Below are 21,282 nucleotides of genomic sequence, written 5' to 3'. Positions count from 1 at the left end.
GCAGGGTTTCCACTCCCATTATTTTTGACAAGATAATTAAACAAACAAGCAAACAAAAATCAGGAATAGCTTTTTGTACCAGTGGTAATAAAAGTTGTCATACATTCCTTGAAATATGGATTTCATATTCCTACTCTTTCTTCAGACTAAATGACTGTAAAATCTCAACAGACTAAGTTGAAAACATTCCAAAACTCCTCCAAGTCTATTACTATCAACTTTGTGGTGGTTTGTGATTTATATTGACACTGTATTTCCTGATATAACTTACAATGCTGTCTGGATAGAAACATCTTGATTATCTCCTAGGAATGCAGTTCTCAAGAGGGAGGCATCATTGTTCTAATTTTGCAATATTGGAAGGCTTTCATTAATTATGAGAGAGAAAAGGATATTATAATATTTTAAATCCAATAGCAACAGTACTCTAGAAGCTACTATCAACACTGCATTTCAGTGTTGCAGAGGGATATTTCAAAATATTATGCAGCAGCAGTTTTGAGTTTAATTGTCTGCAGATGGTAGATGATCTATTTTCCTCTCTCGCTGCCACATTTCTAATAGCACCCAGGCTGTTCTATGTAAATGAGTGATCTTTCATATAATTTTGTCCTTAATTTTCCAATATTTTTTCTTTGCATCATTCTCCAGCTGCATCATGTTGGATCTGACCTTTTAATTTTTTTTATATTCCTTAATATATATGTATCACAGCTTGCTTAACCATTTAGAGGCAATCATAGAACTGCTGGAAAACAAAGAAATAATGGATTTTATTAATGTGAGCTATGGTAATAGTTGTCTGTAGCAGACAGTAGTTGTTACAGCTCTGTCAGAAAAGTCTGGATATTTCAGGGCACAAATAAGTCAGGGTTTTCAGCTCTTTTTTTGTGAACTTGAAACTCAGACCTGGGACAGTTACACACATATCTAATTAAAAGTGTGCCCCCTTTTAGCTGTCATTCTCTGAATGCTGAACATTAAGTATATGTGTAGTGTGCACATTTTTAGAACAGCTCAGAAATGCTTTACATAAAAGTTATCTTTTCAAGATTGTTGGAAAAATGTAGTATTATGAAATAGGAAAATAAAATTAAACTAGCTCAAATTACTTGGAGAAGTTCTTATTGGAGTAATCTGAATAATCAACTTGTTTTCACTCCAAAAGCTTAGTGCTGTGACCAGCAGAGCCGAAGAGTCTCCAGTTTCCTCAAATGCAGTAAATAATGTGCTTTGAGTCCTTTCCCTGAATGAAAGTCACCCATGACAGTTTACTAATTTGCAGAATAACCACACTAACAACTGAAGATTAAAAGGAATTTGTGGGAGTTTTTTGTTTTTTATTTGTGAAGTTCAGACAATAAATGACTGACCAAGATTCTTCTTGCTGGCATAGCTTCAGTCTGGCTTTTTTTTTCCCTCGTGCATGCTGACCTGGAACTCTTCCTTTGCCTTAGCTGCGATAATCGTGACTCAGCTTACAACACCATACATTCGCATCGCCCCTGCTGCAGGCGACGACCAACTAACAGGTCAGATCTTCAACTACAGACAACTCATCATGCCCATTCTGTCTCTCTTTCCTTGGCTCCTTTTCCTTCTTCACTGCTCATAATCAGTTTCTTTCTGTTCATCATTTCTTCCTCAGCTCCATTAAATCCCGTGGTGTGTCTGGCACCAAAACTTGCACACACTTCCCTGTACGTACGACTCCGCTGCATGTGCCCATTGTCTGTGTGACCTGTGGAATGTTCCTTCAAGCCTGATGGTGTAAAGAGATCTCATCTTGCTCCATCCATAAGTTAAATGGAAGTTTGAATATACATATCTGTGTACCTGTTTGGTTTTTTTCTGTTATTAGAGCAAGACACAAGAATTTCTAAATAATTTAGGCTCAAGTGTTGCATGTGTGATTTAGGACAAAGATCTAGTATTAGTGAGTTCATGGTAGGAAGGGCATGTTTTCTGATAAAATTTCAATATGAAAGAGATTAAAATAAAGAAAACAGATTCCTTTCTATTATGTCATACATGAGTTCTAGGATTAAAATAAAACAACCTAGCATGTGACCTATGAGAATAAGCAAGACATAAGGGTATAAAATCAAATTGTCAAAGTAAACTCAGTACTCTAGTGGAACCATTATTAGGCTGTATGTGGCTTGAAGGATGGCTCGGAATATGCCAGAAAACCTTTATGAATCTGGGGAAATTACTGATTTTTTCAGAAAAAAATAACCCCATGCCTAAGACCTTTCAGGGATTTGCAAACATTTTTATTCTCAAATGGAACCGAAGAGCATTAAAAGTTCTAGAACCTGAAGTGATGAAATATCTAACGGGGAGAGTAAACCTAGTCTGTCAGCTTTTATTGTGTGATAAAATCGTTGCCTTTTTGAAGAACACTGGCATAGTTCCTTGGGAAAACACTTTGCTACCATGTTGCTACCAGGGTGTCTAAGAGAGTTCAGATGTCTGGAATCTGGATACTGCTACATTCAATAAGAGGCAGTTAAATGATTCAGCTCAAGATAAGAGGATTAGTGACATATCTGCTGTAGCTTTTAATTCTGGGGTGTGTGTTATAATAACAAAGCTGAGTGATCCATAATGCCCAAATGACCTTGTCAGTCAAGACAAAATTTCTGCATGTATACTTTATTGTGTAATAACATATGAACTAACCAGAGTAACATACTTTGATGCCATTATGTAGCTTGTTCTTGTAACTGCTGCTTGGCAGAAGTGTCTACATACCTCGGTTATATACCTTTTTATACCTCAGTTATTTTTTTACTTGACAATTCAAATAAAGCATTGAAGAGACTGGATCTCTTCCATATCCTTGAACTTTAACAAGTTTTGATTTCTTCATCACAGGATTCAGATAAGCTTCTATGTTTTTCTGTGCGGAGATTGAAATATTTCTCTTCTTTCTTTTTTTTTAATTTGTTTCAATGCAAAACTGGGTAGCTATAGGTAACACTGGAGAAATGTCTGTTCCACAGGTAGGAGATGGCTACAGTATTTAACAGTGAGAGAAAAGAGATATGGCTAGCATAGGATAGCTGGCAAAGTGTTTATTTCATTGCTTTGTCCCTGGTGGCATTGCAGTCAGTGGATGTCTGTCAGATCTGTGAGTTTTGTTTCCTTTTTCTTGAAAAAAAAATAAAAATGTTCTAACAGAATCTAATTTTGTAGTGAAAAAGAGAGTATCAAATTATACCTGCCTACAGCATTTATAGTTATCTCTGAAATGTATTAGAAAGTCTTTGAAATATCCTCATCATCTTCCCAGCCCCAACTCATGTTTGAAAGATTCTGTGCTCAAAAGGAAAGAAACATCCTCCTCCTCATTTGCCACAACTGCAATAATGAGCAAAGAAACCTCACCCAGCCCACATGGCTGTCCCATGACAGCAGCAAGAATTCCTGTTTTTCTAGGGAGCCATCCTGTCTACGGATCCTTAGGGCAGCTTTTCAACTTCGGGGAATACAGCAGTGATGGGATCTGCAGTATCCATGAGAAGCACAAAGGTTTTCTTAAAAGGGGTTTACAGAAACTGGACCACACATGAGGGAGCTGGGGGTGATACATATTGTCCCCACATTTTTCTCCTGTAAATTTCAAGACCGTGGCAAGGATTTACTTGTAAAAGGATTTGTTTATGTTAAAGAATAGAGCTGTTTCTAACTGTAGTTACCACAAGCCCTACAGCTGTTACTGTTAAATGTCACTTAGCATTTTCTGTTCAGTGCTTTCTCCTCACTTCTTTGCTCAGAATCAAAGTAATTACATTTGAGATCAAGAAATTACTTTCAACTTTTAGCATTTGAGGAAATACATAAGCTGCAGGGGGAAGGTCAGGGATGGCATTTTTGGGTTTATTTACATTGGAAGTTGATGCTTCTTGCATAATGAAAATTTAAAATCTTGGCTGAATTTCTGAATTCCGTTACCAAATTTGAAAGGTCTTCCTCTTCACAAATACCATGATAATACAGCTCAGCTTTCAAGCCAATTCTGCTTGCACTCATTTCCTCCATCCTCGTCATCAACTCGTCTTGCCTATTACTGGTGCAGTTTACAAACAATGCATTATTAATTTCTCTTTGTCCTTCCTTTCTCCTTCCTTTTTCACATAAAAATAGCAGGTCTTCCATTTATATGATTACCGACTAGTTGCCCTAAATATCTTGACAGCCACTCCAGGTTGCCTTTGCAGCCTGTAGCAAAGAGAACTTTTCCTTGCAGTTGCATTTAAATACCTACAGTGTAACTGAGTTATAGCATAAGGTAAGCTAGTGTAAAAACAACTGTGTAATTTTCACTCTTAGAAGCCAAAACAGGAAAATTAGTGTTGTTAGTCAATACATTATTATCAGTGATCCAATAACTTAGTACCTAAGGAATTCAAATTTGGGGATAGTGTTTAGCTTTCAGTGTAACCTTACAAAAAGTAACCAACTTGAAATCCACTCAACTGACTCTGTCCTTCATCAGACAGGGAGAATGTTTAACTATTTTACACCTATCTGGAAGGAAAAAACATTATGTATTCATGAAGCATAGTAGTACTCGTGATACTGTCTGTATGTTTTCTTAACAAATACAGCTTAACATACAGTTGAAATAATGTAGAATGTTATCAAAAAACCACATACAAATGTGACTGTGTGATCTTAACTTCAAAGTTGAATAACCATCTTTTTGAGAAAGACTGAAATCATTTGCAGTTTGTTTCAATATTTCGTAAGAGACACTTCATCTAATAGGTTTAAATTGGCCATATTTGGTATTCACTTGGCCCTCATATATTTTGTTCTCAGCATTCTGATAAAGTAGCATGCTTGGAATCATGATTAGGGTGTTCATTCTGCGAGGCATTTTCTTAATTGTTGAAATATGTCTGAGCTACTTGTATTTAAATTAAAGTATTTCCATTTGTGATTTAGTGGAGCAGCCACTACTTTGCTGGATATTATTAAGACTGATTTCCATAGAACGCCCTTTTTACGACCCGTTGTTAATTACATATCCAGCTGCAAGAGAGAGCTCTGTATTGTACATTCTTCATACATGAAATTCTTGGTACAAATCAAAGGCAGCCAGATCTGTCAGGAGTTTTGTAAAGTAACTGGTACTTAACAATTGGGAAGTTGTTTTTTTTTAAGTTGGGGCAAAAACTTAAAATTTAATTTTTTTATCCTGCACACCTTAAGGTCTAGATGATCACCATATTTTATGAACAAGTTAAAATGAGTCATATAATAATCCCAGTTGGTTTCTTCTCCCTCATGAAGTTAGCACCATAATAAAGCATGCCCATTTCTTAAGATGTGCATTCACTGCATAGCAAGATTCTGTTCTCAGCTTTTTTTTCCACAGGAAAAGTGGAAAAAAATAAACTGAAATCTTTGATTGATTAAATCGCAACTTTGTGGAATTTTTTTATGTCAAGGGATTTACTGCAGTTTTATACTGCATTACTGAAAACAGTGTTTTTATGAACACAAAAACCAACAGCATAAATTTGAGGAGTGCTTTGCTATTTACCTCAATTGTTTTGCTTTACAGCACATCTGAGATACAACAGCATGTGCTGGACAGGCATTCACATTCATGTTTTCTCCATCCTGAGCCATGTAACATTGATTCAGATGTATTCTGATGTGCTAAAACTTGAAGCTCTATTTTGGGCAATGTAGAACCTGCTATTTCCTAGTTGAGACAATTTCCTAGTTGTGTCTATAATAGCAAACCTACGTGCAGATGTGTCTGTCTGCAGGCTCAATGCACTATTTTAGAAATTTATTCTTGTCTTGATACTTCTGGACAACATTTGCATTAGTTGGACTGTGAATAGTTATCCAGGGGAGAATAAGCACCTGTGTGCTGTAATGTCAAAGCCATACTGCAGTGCTGTTGCAAGGTCAAATGACAAGGAAAGCAGAATGAGAATGGATCTGACTCTCCAAAGTGAAATTCTAAGCCTGTTTTTATGTGATGGCCCCAACAATTGTTGTACCAATTGTTCAAGGATTCTGGTCCTCTTGCCCAGTTGGGCAGAATGCAAAACAAGGAAATGTTCCTACTTTCTGCAGCACTGGCTGAATGCATTTCAATGGGCTGGAGTGTCATTTGTGATTTATTGCCCATTTTTGTTCTTTTATGTGTTATATTTGTCATTTTTGCAGTGACAGTTTCATCTATAAAACAGTATAGTTACAAGAAAATGTTAAGAGGATACAGGAGTGCCATGGGAGCTGCTGTTTCCTTTTCTGCTTTTTATTTCCCTTAGTGCATTACAGAGTCAAATGTTAGGTTTTCTGTAAGACAGTGCAGCCAAAGCATCTGTGCTTTTAAGCATAAGTACATTTTCCACAGAGCAACTGAAGAAGAGCTAAAATTAACCAATAAGACAAAGAAGGCCTAAGAAGAATGCTAATAACATTTCACAAATGGTGAAATACCCCATAATACAAATACAAGCCTTTGCCATTTGTACACAATAAATGGCCCAGTGATTAGAAGTCAATTATCAGTGTGATTATATTAGCTATATTAAGCATATAAAAACTTAATGTTTTAAAATAATAGTCCCTTTAACGTTTTCTGGAATTGGGACCCTTCCAGCTCCCCTGTGTAGGTGGGAGAATAGGGAGGATAAGCTGCAGAGGGTCATACCAGCAGTTTTGCTCTGGCCATTGATGCTTTTGGTTGGCCAGGTGGACGTGGATTCTTCAGCTGTCCTGGCAGAGCAAGCATGTTACAGACCTGGCACAGGAACAGCTGGAGAAGGTCCCATGAACTAGCAGAAAGTATCAACCTTTCCCTGCCCTTTGGGAAGGACAAGTAGCCTAATTAGGTATGTTTTCCACTGTAGAAACAGTTTGTCTTTTATTCAGAGGAGTTGAAAAGTTGGTTGCCACAGAATTAATCATCAAGCATTGCAGGAGCTGTGTTACATCCCCCAAGTACAAAACCAGTCTGGAAGTTTGAGCATTCCAGTGCATATCTGAAAGAAAAATATGGTTCCAAGTGTCTAATATCTCTTTCATAAAGAGAGTCATCCAAATTTAATGTAAGCCGCTGAAGATGGGTCTGTTTGGTTCATCCTGGCTTGAAAAATAATCTCTTCTCTTAGTAATGTGTAATCTTCATGTCAGAATATCTGTGAGGCTGTTTGAGGTTGGGCTGGGTGGAAAGGAAGCTTTTCTTAATCTCATTACAGAGGATGGAAGCATAAAACCCATTCATGAAAGTAATGATATGAATGAAATGACCAAGATAAATTCTTAACAAACTGAAGGAATCTCTGCCATCTGTTTAGTACTGGTGCTGGTCAGTATCACACCTACTTCAAAATGTGTCAACATCAGCAATGTACAGAGAAGCAGAAAACCTAAAACAATGCAAAAATACCAGTAGGCAGTTTTTAGAGCATAGCTGTTATATAGTGTATTATTTCATTTCTGTATAGAAAAAAAAATATGCCTCTGATTTTTATAGTTGAAACAGAACATGTTTTGTGTGTACCACAGTGAAAAATTAAGGAGAGACCAGGGAAGACAAAGAAACTCAGAGATACAAGTAGTAACTAAAAAAACCTGTGAATTTCAGTGTTTATGAAAAGTTGTCGTTTTGGACTGTATTCACAAAATGCTAAGCAATTTGAATTTTAAGTTGAAATAAAATGTGCGACCGGTTGTAGTTAAAATAATCTATTCTTGAAATCTGCAAATCTGTTTGTACCACTGGAGAGTTTGACATATGTTTAAGGCTATATTATATGGATTGCCTCTGCTTTAATGTATAGGCAAGCATTCAAATGTGTTACAGTTAAACAGAGCAGCACAGCAGAGAGGAGAGTAATACTGTCAACTTTAACCAAAAGTGACAGAATATAATATCTTGGGCAAAATAATGTTTCAGCAATTCACTCAGTTTAGTTTCCTTGAAATAACTCAAATCTTAGTAAGTATCTAAGCTACATTTGTCTGCTTGGAGTAGCTATTCAACACTGTGCAAGCCTTAACTGTAGTTATTGACTAGTTTTTAACAACTTCTTCAGACAAAAATACTGAAAATGTTATTTTCTGCCTTAATGGCAGTTTTACTGCAAGAACTAATTATTTTAGAGCTCTGAGAAAGGCACTCAGATGTATCTGTGCATTTTCAAGTCTCCATTTTTCAGAAATTTTGAATTTTCATTTCCTTCCCTTTGTCTGATTTTTTCACTAAGAAGTTTTTGTGTACGTAGAAAATTCCTGTGCAAATGAAAGTTGAGTCACAGTTTTCCATAAAATTGAACAGAAGTTGGTGTCTTACATGGGTTTAAGATTCTGTTTAAACTTTTGAGTTCATATTGGAAGCACAAAGTTAAACAGAGGAAAAATAGTAAATTCTGTTTGGTCAGAAGCAAAGAAAGAATTCTGTGAACCTCTACGAAAGAAAATAGTTGCACTTTTCATATGCTATAATTGAATTAGACTGCTAAATATGTCAATATGTAAATATGTCAATAATTAAAAGTGAAAAGAGCTGATGATAAAAATGGCTGTTCAAGGCATTCTTAATCAAACAGGACAAGTGGAGATTTTCCTTTAACCCATAAAACTTCCAGGAAATAAATGGAAAACTAAATGTAAATCAGTGATAGTTATTCAGAGAAGGCCTAGTCTGTTCTTGTCACTGTAGTAGAATATTGGTGCATTCAACATTATTTTTGTCTGAATTATTTTTTTTATTGCCAATAATGTAAGCATTTCTGAAATACGAACAAAAGAATTGCTACACTTTACTGGTACAAAGAAGGATTTGGAATTCTGTGGAATTATATTTCCTTTGTTGTGCTGGTTTCCAGTTCCTCTAGCTGACCTTCCTGCCCGAAAACAGTGTTAACTCTGAAATGCTTTAAAATAAAAAAGGCTTTGTCTTTTTTCCTCCTTTTTATACATTTATCACAAATACATTTTTTTATTTCTTCATGCATCATTGCATGTATAATTCCATTTATTTGTTAGTAGAATGAGCTGTGTTTTGCTTTCTTCCAAGAAAATATGTGGGTAGTGAATAACGAGAAATAAATTCCAAGTGTGATTGTTTTTGAAGGATTTCTGTAGAATCTTACATAAGGATTGCAATGTGAAGGGAAGTTGGTAGTGGAAGTCACCAGGAATGTCAGCCTCCTCTCTGAGCCAGTGGCAGCACAGACCAAAACATCCATGGATGTTCAGACCTCCCAGAAGAAGGAAGGGCTGTACTGCATTACCCTTGTCCCCCCTCTTCTAATGGCAAAGTAACCAAGCCTTCACTAAGTTTCCTCTTGGAACTGTTCATTATTGTTCCTCTGCTTAAGTCCTTGGCTGACAGTGAGATCAGAAGATGATTCCTCACTCTCCTATTTCTTACCCATAGCTTCAGGTTGCTTTGTTCCCATGCTGGATGTGATCCTTTGCATGCAGGGATGGAAAATAAAATAACTGTGTTTGTCCAGGCCAAAAGCATCTAGTTCTGTAGCTGAGTTTCACCCTGAGTAGGTCAGCTCCAGACACATTACTGTGATCTGATTTCACTTCTTGGCTGCTTGGTAGAAGCCATTTGAGTACTAGAAAACCACATTTTATCTTCCCTGAAGAGGGCAGAGTCCTCTTCAGTCTTCAAATCCACACCTTTCCTGTTTCTAGAAAACAGCTGAAATAAATTTTCAGTGGTGTCTGATATTTCTTGTCATGTCTTGGTGTACTTTCAGGAGTAGATCTAATGTTGAAAGCATGGGAGTCAGCAGGAGGTCTCCTTCAGAAATAGGTGAAGATCAAATACCCTTAGTGGAGCTGATGATAAATTGTCCACTTCTTCTGTAGGGATGGCCTGAAAGTGGTGCTGTCTTGCTTAGAAAGTGTATTAGGTATGGACAGGATAAATCTGGACTGTCTGCTTTCATTTCCTTAGAGCTAGTTTGAAAGTTACTCTTCTACCCTGAGTATTCTTGCTTTGAGATGGTGTAGAGAACCATAAAATCAATGTTTTAGATCTAAAGGCTACCCTTGTCATACATTATGTACCTCTAGGACTTCTTATTCACTGAAGTCAGGGCTGTAAGATGCAATTGGATTTCCAATGATTGCAATGACTCTTTCACAGAGCATGGGAACAAGCCCCAGAGTACTGGGACACCTGCAGTTTCAGCCCTTGTTGATGCTTCTTTCTCTGACCTCCTCATCCTTAGTCAGTATGAGACCTACATGCATACAGCTAATTTGATGCAAGTATATTCTCATTACTCCTCAGTCAAGCTTGATTAGAAATGTGTGTTTCATCATATTGGCCATGTGTTTGTGTAGTCAGATAGTAGTAGTTGGCTTCATCTTTATACAGAAGTCAGGAGGATTTAAACTTTTATTTTGGTGGTAGAGTCTGTTTTCAGATGTGCTGCCATGGCTTTTCCATTTGTTGGCGTAGAGATCTGTGATGTGCACCACTGTGACTGCTTCTTTGGCCACACATAGTGAGTACTTATAAATATGTAACCATCCTTTTTTTCTGCCTAAAATGTACTAAAGTGTGTGGGAGTACCCTTTAGGGCCATTTGAAAGCTTAAAGTTCCAGAGACTTTATATTTTTTTCCTTAGTAAATTATTTACTTCCAAGAAGAAGATACACTGTGTCTGTATATTTGAGACTTGTTAATAATTTCTGGTTATGGTACAGCTATTGAGAGTATTTTAAACATCCCTTAATGATCTCAGTGCTATTAAAGTGTGAGGACTTATGCTTTTTTTCCAGAATGAATGAGAGCTTTCACCTCCCTGGGTGGCCACTAGAGAGGAAAATTTTTATGAATTTTAATTATTTAAATTTCTTTGCTTAAAAGAAAAGGCAAAGAAGAAAGCTAGCAGAAAGGATGGTGGTATTGTTTCAAAGGAGAATTGAGTTGTTTATCAACACTTGCTTGCTTGTTTTAGGTCTTTTCTTTTTAAAAATACAGGCTTCAGAAAAAATCCAGTCCAAATAGTCTGGATTAAAATCATGTTAATAGTATATTGGGATGAGACCACTAGATTGGGATGGGACAGAAAGTCAGACTGGGAACTTCATTTGTTTTAGGCATGTTTTGTAAAGAATATTGTTACTCCTGACAACTAGAAATACAGATGTTTAACCAAAAAAGTCTTTCTGCTCACATGCACCAATATGAATCATCTACCAGTTCATGTGATATTCAGTTAAATGAGTCGTACCCATCAGTGAAATAATTCTTTGCATGTCTTTTCATACAGTTCTTTGTCACTTATATTTACATTTTCCTAAAGAATATCACCAAGAAAATTAATATTTAAGAACTTTTGTTACACAGCAGAGCCTTCTTTCGATGCTCCCTTCTTACCTCAGACCTCCTAACAAGTCCATTTTTTCCTGTATTTAAAAATGCACCAAATAAAAAAACCACCAAATCAACATGGTTGTCCTAGGGAAATACAGAAAACGTTTTCTGGGAAAATAGGATCTGTACACAGCAAAACGTATTGTGATGATGATAATAAATTGCAAAGAAAATGCTCTTCTGATAAAATGTAAGTGCTGCTTGCATCCTTTCCCAGACTTGAAAAAGATAAAGTGCTGAGCACATCATAGGAGGGAAAATCAGACTATGTTGATTTCAACAGTTAAATGACTCCTATGCTTAGCAAAACAAGAGGAAAACATGGTCTCTGCCATGTAGAAAAAGCATGAAGATTTCCAAGAGAAACCAGAAACAGAAAGGAAAAATATTGTAAAAAAGAGACCTTACTCTTGCAACAATTCCAAAACTAATATATTCAAGACAGGACTAAAGAGAAAAAACTGAAAAAATGCTGATCAAAACCACAAAGTGTACCTTGCCCAACAACACCTCATAACTTCTACCATATGGACAAAAACCTGCAGTTTTGAAGAAGAATGAGGAGCGCTGATTGGAAAGTAAACAATAAGGATGGCAAGAGAGAACTCTGTCCTAACTGGAATTCTACCAGGAGTAATAAAACCAAGACTTTGTTAGCAGAGTACATGCTGGCTAGCAGATGAGGACTGAATGCCAGTCACTTACAGTATAAACAGAAGAGCCAGGGTGGTAATTCATTTCATCTACAGATCTGTATGTGTTTTGGGTCTTCTCCAAGACAGGCTCGAATCCTGGCATCTGGAATGGACTTGAAACTCAAATAAAAGCATGTTGGACTGGCTTGTCTCTCACAGCACTGGTAATGCTGCTGCTACAGATTTATAAATGAGGGTGCCATTTTTTGAAGCCATGAAGATGAGGGGAGAAATGCTGTTTCTGGAGAAAACAGGATATTTTACACTGCTGCCCTGTTGCAGTATGTTTTGCAATTTGTGGTACAGGATTTTGTTTCCTGTTGCTTATTTTACATTTATAAGGACCTACCTCTGTGAGGCATCTGTTTGCATACCAGGACAGACATATCAGCATTCTTTCTTACTTTGTCATACTACCTTTTATCTCAGCCCTTTACTTTTGGCAACTCTGCTTTTCCTACCTTTATGTTAGTGAACCCTTATGTTCCTTCCTTCCTTGAAACGCCCCAACCAACATCATCAATTTAAACATTTGTAAGTCACTCCAATCACTCCTGAAGATCTGTTTCTACTGTGGAACTAACTGGAAATGCCAAGTGATAACAGCTAGTTAAAAGGGCAGAAAGGATAGGACTTGGATGTTACAAATGCATCTTTTTAGGGGTCTTTGCCTTCCCCTGTGGTTGATACACCTGCTTATTACAGCCTAGCTCAGCTAGTTCATATGCTTTTAGTGGCAGAGATTACTTAGCTGTGTGCCTACTCTGTTCTTAGCACAGTGGGGCTCCCAGTCTGATTTACAGCTTCCGGCTTCTACTATCACACAAATAATAGGGAGTAATAATGATAGTAGCCTCTGTAATTCATGTTGTCCTTGGAGAACATGGGCAGACTCTTTAAAGTCAAGTTCTCTGGTCTTTTCAGTCTTCTCACTTTGTGGCAGGGACAATAGGATCCTAGTGATGGGTGTTCCAAGGAAGCATCATACCTCTTTGCCTCTCTTCTGTCTTGTACCATTTTGCATGATTTCTGCCACCTAATCACAGTGCAACTGTCAAACAGGGGTATAATGTTTCATTTTCCTGACTCACTCTCTGAAATAACTCAAAAGTAGGTGCTGAGATGTGATAGTTGAATCTCACTGCCTGCATAAAAAATCACAGGGTAGTTACTAACTCAAAAGTTGGTTTCAAGTTTGACTGGAAAATAAGATGATCTGAACTAACTGTATTACTACCTTAAAGCCTTGTAAGGTTAGCCATTACATCAGTCACTGAAGCACCTGTGGATAAAATGTAGATGAAAAGGCTTGCAAGTGTCTTACCAAGCAAGTACCTTTGAGAGTGTAAAGCTGCAGAAAGGAAGTACAAAAGGCAGGAACTACAGTCAGCCTTGAATGGAAAAAATAAAATGAAACTGGTCTAGTTAATTAATGGAAGGGATTTTTTTTGCTCAAATAGAAGAAAAAACATCTGGATTTTTTAAAGACAGCTTTAGACAAAACAGTATTTGGCTAGGTTTTGCTAGTAATTGCTTGAATCTTACCCCATCTTTGTAAGTATAACCAGCAGAACCTAGACTTTAGAGCCAGGATTATTTTACTGGTTGTTCTTTTCTGAAAAATGGTCAGTTATTTCTAAGTACATTTTTTGGGGGAAAGAAATATTGAAAAGCAAGTCCAAACTTTGTTCATTTACAAAGAGAGAAGGAGAAAGAGTTTATTCAGTTTGGTAGAGGTCCATTTCTTTTACTGGAAAACATTTTCATTTCTTGAAAAACAAGATAGTGCTTGCCTCAGAGTTAAAGGAATTATTATTTTGCCCACATAATTCATTCACCATAGCTTTCATTTTAGTGAAAAGTGGTTCTGCTGCAACCTTTTTTATCCATAAGCTACCTCCAAGAGATTATTCTTTATGAATTTTGAGGTTGATGATAACCTGATACTTGTGTCTTCTGAGTGAGAAAGGAAAGGGAAATTTTCCACCAAAGGAAGTGGCAGAACTAGAAATTCTTCAAAGAGAGAGGAGGAGTTTTTTTACCCAGTCTTCTAACCCATTGTGTGGACATATAAATTTAGCTGCACAAGTTCATTTAAGAATTCAAATTCTGGCAGACACTAACATAGCAACTAGAATATAATTCAGCTCTCATTCTGAAGAGGAAGTAGGATGCCATGAACTGGCAGAGTAATGACTAAACTTCAGAGAAGATTCCAGCATTAAGAAAAAGTTAATGGAATAGGTCTGAGAGTAAAAAATAAGTGAAATACTATCTTTGGATGTTTCATGGGTACTGCTTAAAAATATTTTCACTGGAGGTTGCAAAGTATGGAACAAAATGGGATCCGTGAGGAAAAGTCATAAGTCAGGCCAGCTGAATGCCATTTTTTCTAAGTGAAGGAAAGGAAACGTATTTCACATTTTAAATGCTACTGCTGGGAGAGCCACAAAGAATGGGAAATCAGTAAAAGCAAAATTGTAGTTGCTGAGGTTAACTAGAAAAGTAAATATCTAAGGGTATGGAGCAATGTTACTGTCTTCCACTATATTCTGCACAGGAAGCCTGGGGAAATACTTTGCTGGGTTTTGCAGCACCTTAGGGTTTATCTTTAAGTGTATCTCTGTTTTTCACTTCTAGCAGGAGGCACTAGTTTGTTTTCATCAAGTAAAGACTTTCCAAAGTGAGCACCTTAATCTCTTTTAAACTGGCAGGAAATATCTCCTTGTCCTTTAATTTTCTAAGCAGCTCCCTTGAGCTATCCTGCACTCAGTGTTCTTTAGTAACCTGTTGTCTTTCTGGAGGTGCACCACAGTGTATATGTCAGTTTAGCCTTGATTCTTGTAGCTCCACTAGCCCAGGCAATCTCAGAAAACAGAATTGAGGTTTTTTTATTCAAGGCTTGGAGTCAGTTGTCTGTATGCAAGGGTAGAATCAAAATCTTAAAAGTAAAACGAACAAAAAAATCCAAGTAAGTCGTTAGGTCCAGTGCTGTGAGGAAAATGCAGTGGCATAGCTCAGTTGTTGGCATCAACTTAATGAACTGTTTTCATAAAATACAGGTATTTTACTGGAGGCACATGTCTTAAAGGTATATATTCCTAAAGGCTCCAGGATGATCAAGGAGATTAAAAATTACTGTGTCAGACAAAGATGTTGAAACAACAGTGATAAAATAAAGAAATAAACTACCAAGACCAGATCATCATGATAAATTAGTGTATTGATAACACTGTTTCTGTAATGAAAGATTACATTTCACTCAAGTATTTTTAGCATCTGTCAGTATAGCAGAGTAAAAGAGAAATCAAAGCACCTCTTTTTTTTGTTTTGTTTATTTTTTGGCTTGCAATAGTACATTTCCACATCTCTCTTGAAAACATGCAAACAAAACCAAATGCACAAACTGCATTGCAGTTTATCAGGAGGCAAAATGAATTTCAGAATTACTGCCCTGAGTTGCCTCACTCCCCTTAGGCACAGCTCACCCTTCTGTCCATGGTGCCAGTGCAGTTGCCTGTGTGGGGGGGGGGTTAAAAGTCAGCTAAGAATTTATTATGAGGTGAGAGGCAAATATCACTCGATCAACATCTACCTATCAAACAGAAGCATGGGAGCAGTAAAGTGACACTGCTTGTCACAGCGAATATTCTTCAGTATTTAATATTAAATGCTGCATGAATGTTTATTAAATGCACAGAAGAGTCAGGGTTAGGGCAGCAGCTCTTGATTATAATGCTAGATGGTACAAGTTAGCAGAATTCACATAGAGCTGTGAAGAATTTCAGTGGGACAAAAGCAAACTGAATGAGGAGGTAGTACCAACTCAAATTTCAGTCTTGATAAATGCTACAATGTAAATTTGAATGGCTTTTAACTTGTAAAGGGATCAAAGCTGAGCACTGCACTGAATAAAGGGATGCAAGTTTCACTGTAAACAATACACCATAAAAAACTTTGTGTCTATCTGATGTTGGAATAAAATTAAACAGAATGCTAAGGCTATGAAGAGTGGATTAGAACACTGCAATTTTCCAGAATCTGGTTGTAAAAAACCCCTGAGGTTTGTTAAATGAATAAGCACCATTAAATAAAATGCTGAAAGATTATCCCAAATTTCTAATATTAAAAGACTCAAGTAATGTTCAAAAAAGATGAAAGTTTTTTTCATTTACCCAAACAGATTTTGGAAACCACTAAGAACAATAGTGGACCAACATTTTGTCAGCAAATAAATAAGCTGCTAAATGAAAATAAAGGAGAATTGAGATAAAACTAATATTATTTTGTAATAATTAATGATAAGAGTTTTTGAAAGGCTAGTTAAACACCATACTTCCAGTTTAAGACAACTTCTGCTGTAAGGCTGAGTCCATCACTGTGAGAAGCTGCATCCTGTTTTTAACTTGGCATTGCAATTCTTTTCATTTGAAAATGAAACAATTTGAGATGATTCCTCAATTGGATAATGAATAAATGATGCAATATGGGAGTTTGAGTGTCCTGATGTCAGGCTCTGTGCCACTTCCTGTATAGGCTTTCTTTGGAAATTTTGCATTAGTGGTGGATTTACCACTTGTTCAGTGCTCCAAACAGGATAATGCTTTGTGTGATGGAAGGCATTTAATGAAAGTTGTGCTCCATCATATGCAGAAAACGTTTGTGCTTCGAATACAATTTTGATATTATCTCCTCTGCATAGTGTTGCGTGTAGCTGGTTCTACTGAACTGAGGGCTGTGAGCTGGTAAAGAGAGACAGAGCACTGGAATAGAACACACTGGATACATTGGATAGTACCATAAATGGTTGCCTTTGCTTAATTTCACTGTTAGCACTCATATTCCCAAAACTCATGCTGGAAGCTTTAACAAAAGGAATGAAACCTTAAGACAGAAACTGTTTTTAACAAATTACTGATGAGTACTCCAGTTGGCTGGGGTAGCCAGGTGGTAATGAAGAATAGGCTTTGGAAGGAACCAGTCTTAGAAGCTGCATTTGAAAAGATACTACTTGCTTGTTAAGTCAATAACTTAACAGTTTTCTTTATTTCTTCGGTTTTAGATTTCAAAGAGAGCTTTGGAGTCCTTCTTATGTCTTACCATTTGCATCATACTTGATTCACTGCTTCCTGTTGGCCAAGCTCAGCTCAACAGCTGTTTTTTGCATGACCATGCTCTAGATATCTTCTGAATATCTACTTTAATTTTGAGTGCTTTGAAGAGTACTGCAGTGTAGAATTTTTAAAAATTATACATGTATATGATACAGGAAAATAAAAATAGAAATGTTTATTCATTCAAAGTATGAATCATCCTTTATTTTTACAAAGAAAGGATTTTAACAATTTGGAGAAGTTTGTGTATATTTCTGTCAAACTAATATTCTTGTGAAAATGGGCATAGGGACAGCAAGCACATCATCTTCTCTGATTTAGCACTCATGTAAAATACCTTGGCCAGAATTTTCCAAAGAACCTGGTTCCCACATTTAGCTCTAGATATGTTTTGATTAATGGTTATCACCTTTTCTGGCAGGTTTTTCTGGCATTCCTCTTGGCAAGGAATTTTGAAGATGTAAGCCAAAAGTGTAACTGTGGGCACTCAGAAGTACTCTTCGTCTTAGAATGTCCTGGTTAAAATTGAGAAGAAACATTGAAAGTGCATTATTCTATTGTTCAAAAAACAGCTCTGTGTGTAAATTGGCCATTAATTTGCTTCCTTTCCAGAAAGTGAAAGTGAAGAAACAACTCAAATATAGTTGGTGCTGTCAGAATCCTTTCTGAATCCCAGTTAGTTATACAAGAATGTGGTCTGAAAAAATTACACTTCACTTAGGCTTTACTCTTCCTTCTCCCTTCTCAAAAAAAGCTATAGCAGGAAAGCAACCCATAAATCCCTGTGTCCACTTTATGCCTCAAATTATGAATGCTGACACCTTTTGATTAAAAAAAAAAATTGGAAGTCCATAAAAAAATAAAATCAGCTTAGTGAATTGAATGTTGCTTTCCTAACGTTTTTCATCCTGAACTCATTTAGTAGGGGAAATGGATATTTCATCAGACATGGATTTGACGTTCCATCACATTATACAGTAAACAGTACAAACGATGTTATTTTTTTTAAATGGAGAAGCTGGAGGAGCTAAGACAGTAGCTGCTGTAAGGCACTGGTTATCTCATTTAAACAGATATTAAATGTAGGTGCCAGTGGTGTGATCATCAGCTGCTTCCCACTTTGTGAATAAATTGCTTAGAAGGAGTCTTTTTTCCTACCAGATGTGACCTAGATTTAGATTTCCAAAGGCAAAAAAAAAAAAAGCCTATTGTGTAAAAAAACAATTGTGGGTAAAATGCATGGTAAATGAGCTTATCTCACTTTTCCAGGTGTTTAAGCTAATATGTTATGGAATTACAGCTTCATTTATGAAAAATAATTGAGGAAAATGTTCCAGCAAATCAAATTTGAATAAAGGCTTAGTATAGTTATTGTGTTGTTAGCAAGTTTCTAAATGGAAGAAAGGAAAGGGAGCCAGCACAGATAATAAAAATATAGAAATTTGTGAATCTGTGAAGAGGCTTCTATAAAGGGTCAGGGCTGTGGTATCCCACCTGTATTGTGGTCCTGCAAAATGTCTTGGAACAATATAAAGAATTATACTCCGAACAATGCATATCAAAGCAAGATTTTCTCTTAAAAGACCAAGCACTGATATCTGTTGGCCCTGGATAAGATTAATAACATTATTATGTTAAGGGTATAAACATCAAAAGAATAACACCTTTATTATTCTTCTCATTCCTCTTTTTCTTTTGTCGGTTCCACAGGGGCTGCCACTCGGAAACCAGACCCGGAGCCCGAGAAGCAGACAGACCATACTGTTAAAATTGCTGGAGTCATTGCAGGCATCTTGCTGTTCGTCATTATATTTTTGGGGGTCGTGCTGGTAATGAAGAAAAGGTGAGCAATTAATGGATGTTTTCTATGTCCATGTTCATATTCCATCTCCTATGGCAGTACTCAGTTTGATACTGGTAGAACTATCCAGCCACCTTTGTACCCACAGAGAATTAATGTTTGTGTCTTTGTTTCATATATAACAACCCAAGGTTAATGATTTTAGCACTTCTTACGTCAGTACTGCATGGTGGACTCTCTAATAGGAGAATATCTTGTCCTGTGTGAGTCTCCATCCTGTTCAACAAATGAGCTGGAAGCTAGATGTAGTTTCATTTTACATGTAAAAGAAATCCTTAGTGAAACAGGAGCTAAAGCTAAGGTAATTTGTGTTAAGAATTAGGTCTGTATTGTTCTGCATAAACTTCATTCCCTGAAAACAAAGGAAAATGCTACAATGGTGCTGAATGTTTCCAAATTCTGGTTCAACACGTTCATACATTGAGATTGTTTTGCTTTGAATATCATTTGGAAACTGCTATGTTATTAGAAGTGTAAGGCTTTTAAAACTGTTTGCCTTTCTCAACACTGTAAGAGGTAAAATAGTAACTGGAAAAATATAGCCAGGGAGGTGACACAGATAAGAAAAAGACTCACATGATCTTAGAAGCTTAGTCTAGATAGGGAAAAATTAATTAGGGAATAGAATTAAGGTTTTAGGTTCTATGTGACTGTGAGATGTGGGGTTGGGAGTGTGTGAGTGCTGTGTAAAGGGGCTGAGTGACAAATTCTCCTTCCACTTCTGCCACAGTCTCCTTACTGTGTCCCATAACCCCTCCACTCCTTGCTATTCCCCTTGAATTATCCCTTTTTTCCCTTTGAGAGCAATCCTGGCCTGATTTGGCTCATCCCAACCCTGTGTGGTTTAATTGTATGTTAACTAGTTTGGCAGGTCTGAGATAGTCCAAACCCCTGAGCTGCCTGAATTTCTTCCAGAATTTGAGCAGTGGAGGTGCACAGCAAAGGAGGCAGCTGTCTGACAGTGCCTCAGGGCAGGCAACAGAAGTAGCTGCTTTTCACTCTCCTTGAAGACAGAAGCAGGGCCATGAGTTAGAAGGGCTCTGTGGAGAGAAAGGTGAGCTGTGGCCAGGGCTGGGGGCTAGGTCATGACAAGAGTTATGTAAAGCACTCAAAAGATGCCATACAGAAGAGACTGAGACTTAAGCCCCAGGGTGAGTCTGACTGGGGCAATGGAATTGACCCAGTAACCAAGTCTGCTCAATAAAGTACATTGTAGCAGGGTTGAAATCTGTTCTGACTTTGCAGTACTTTTTTCTTCCCACTTCCGATTTCTTGCATCATTCATACCTTCAATTTTAACAGTTGAACTCCCAAACTCCTCCCTAGGGCCAGACACAGCACTTGGCACACAGAGAGGAAGGCTTCTTGGATTTTCTGGCCAATCCTTCTTCACACAATTCCTGACCAGCATTCATCATTCTCTCTGTTCAGTTCTGAGCCTCTCCTTAAGTGTTTCTGCCAAGGGTAGAATGTATTCACCCAAGGGAGACAAGTTATTTTTAATCTTGAAGGGAGAGCATTGCAGAATTATCCAAATGGTTTCAAAGTGAATAAGGTGTCCGGGTCTCTGGCTAAATGGATGCGATGCCAGCTCCTGCTTAATTCTCTAGAGAAAAACTCTTGGATAATCTAATTATTAGAGGCAGGAGGGCTCAGATCCTAAGTGTTTGCATTAATGCAGAAGGATACTTGATTCCTTCTGTCTACCACAGTGGAGTAATTATTATTCATAGTAATTCTGTTGTTAGAAAAAACGTGCATTATGTTTGGAATAAATCTGCTTGTGATGGAGATGAAACTATTGAAAATACAAGTCCAGGAACTCTGTTGCCAAATACACACAATTCCATTGTGTGGTACAGAAAGAATGATACCAGTAACCTAAACATGTCCCAGAATGATGCTGCAGCCCTGAACAAAACAAACTGAAATGAGTTGAAGCGAATATTAGAAAGTAAGAATGGTTCATTTGTGTAACAGGATGTGACTAGGCTTTAATGAGTTTCAGGAGTGGGTATATTGTGTCCCAAGCCTCTAAAGCATCTACTGTAGCATAGAAGATCTTGAATACAATTACACTCGTGACTTAAGCAGAAGATGAACCGATTATTCAATAGGTTGTTATTGGTGCATTAATTCACTAGGCTGCTGAGGGCCCCTATGGTTTCACCTGGTTCCTGTGTATACATTATGCATTGGAGGAAAATGTAAAAATCATGCCTCAA

General features: G+C 37.1%; 1 protein-coding gene across 7 annotated transcripts in view; it reads left to right on the top strand.

The window, feature by feature from the left end:
- The window catches only part of PTPRM (protein tyrosine phosphatase receptor type M), a 445,192-nt gene that overhangs the window by 276,114 nt on the left and 147,796 nt on the right, over positions 1–21,282 (top strand). For 6 of the 7 annotated variants that reach the window (XM_079300120.1, XM_079300119.1, XM_079300121.1 and 3 more), the window contains one exon: positions 18,907–19,039. In XM_079300120.1, the coding sequence (XP_079156246.1) occupies positions 18,907–19,039 (133 nt within the window). Of the gene's footprint in view, positions 1–1,457; positions 1,533–18,906; positions 19,040–21,282 lie in introns of all 7 variants that reach the window. The other variant, XM_079300125.1, reaches the window with a different exon arrangement.

This window comes from Erithacus rubecula, assembly GCF_903797595.1.
Source record: "Erithacus rubecula genome assembly, chromosome: 3".
Lineage (NCBI taxonomy): Eukaryota > Metazoa > Chordata > Aves > Passeriformes > Muscicapidae > Erithacus > Erithacus rubecula.
Note: the sequence above shows the minus strand (reverse complement) of the source record. Positions and strands in the feature narration are given on the sequence as shown.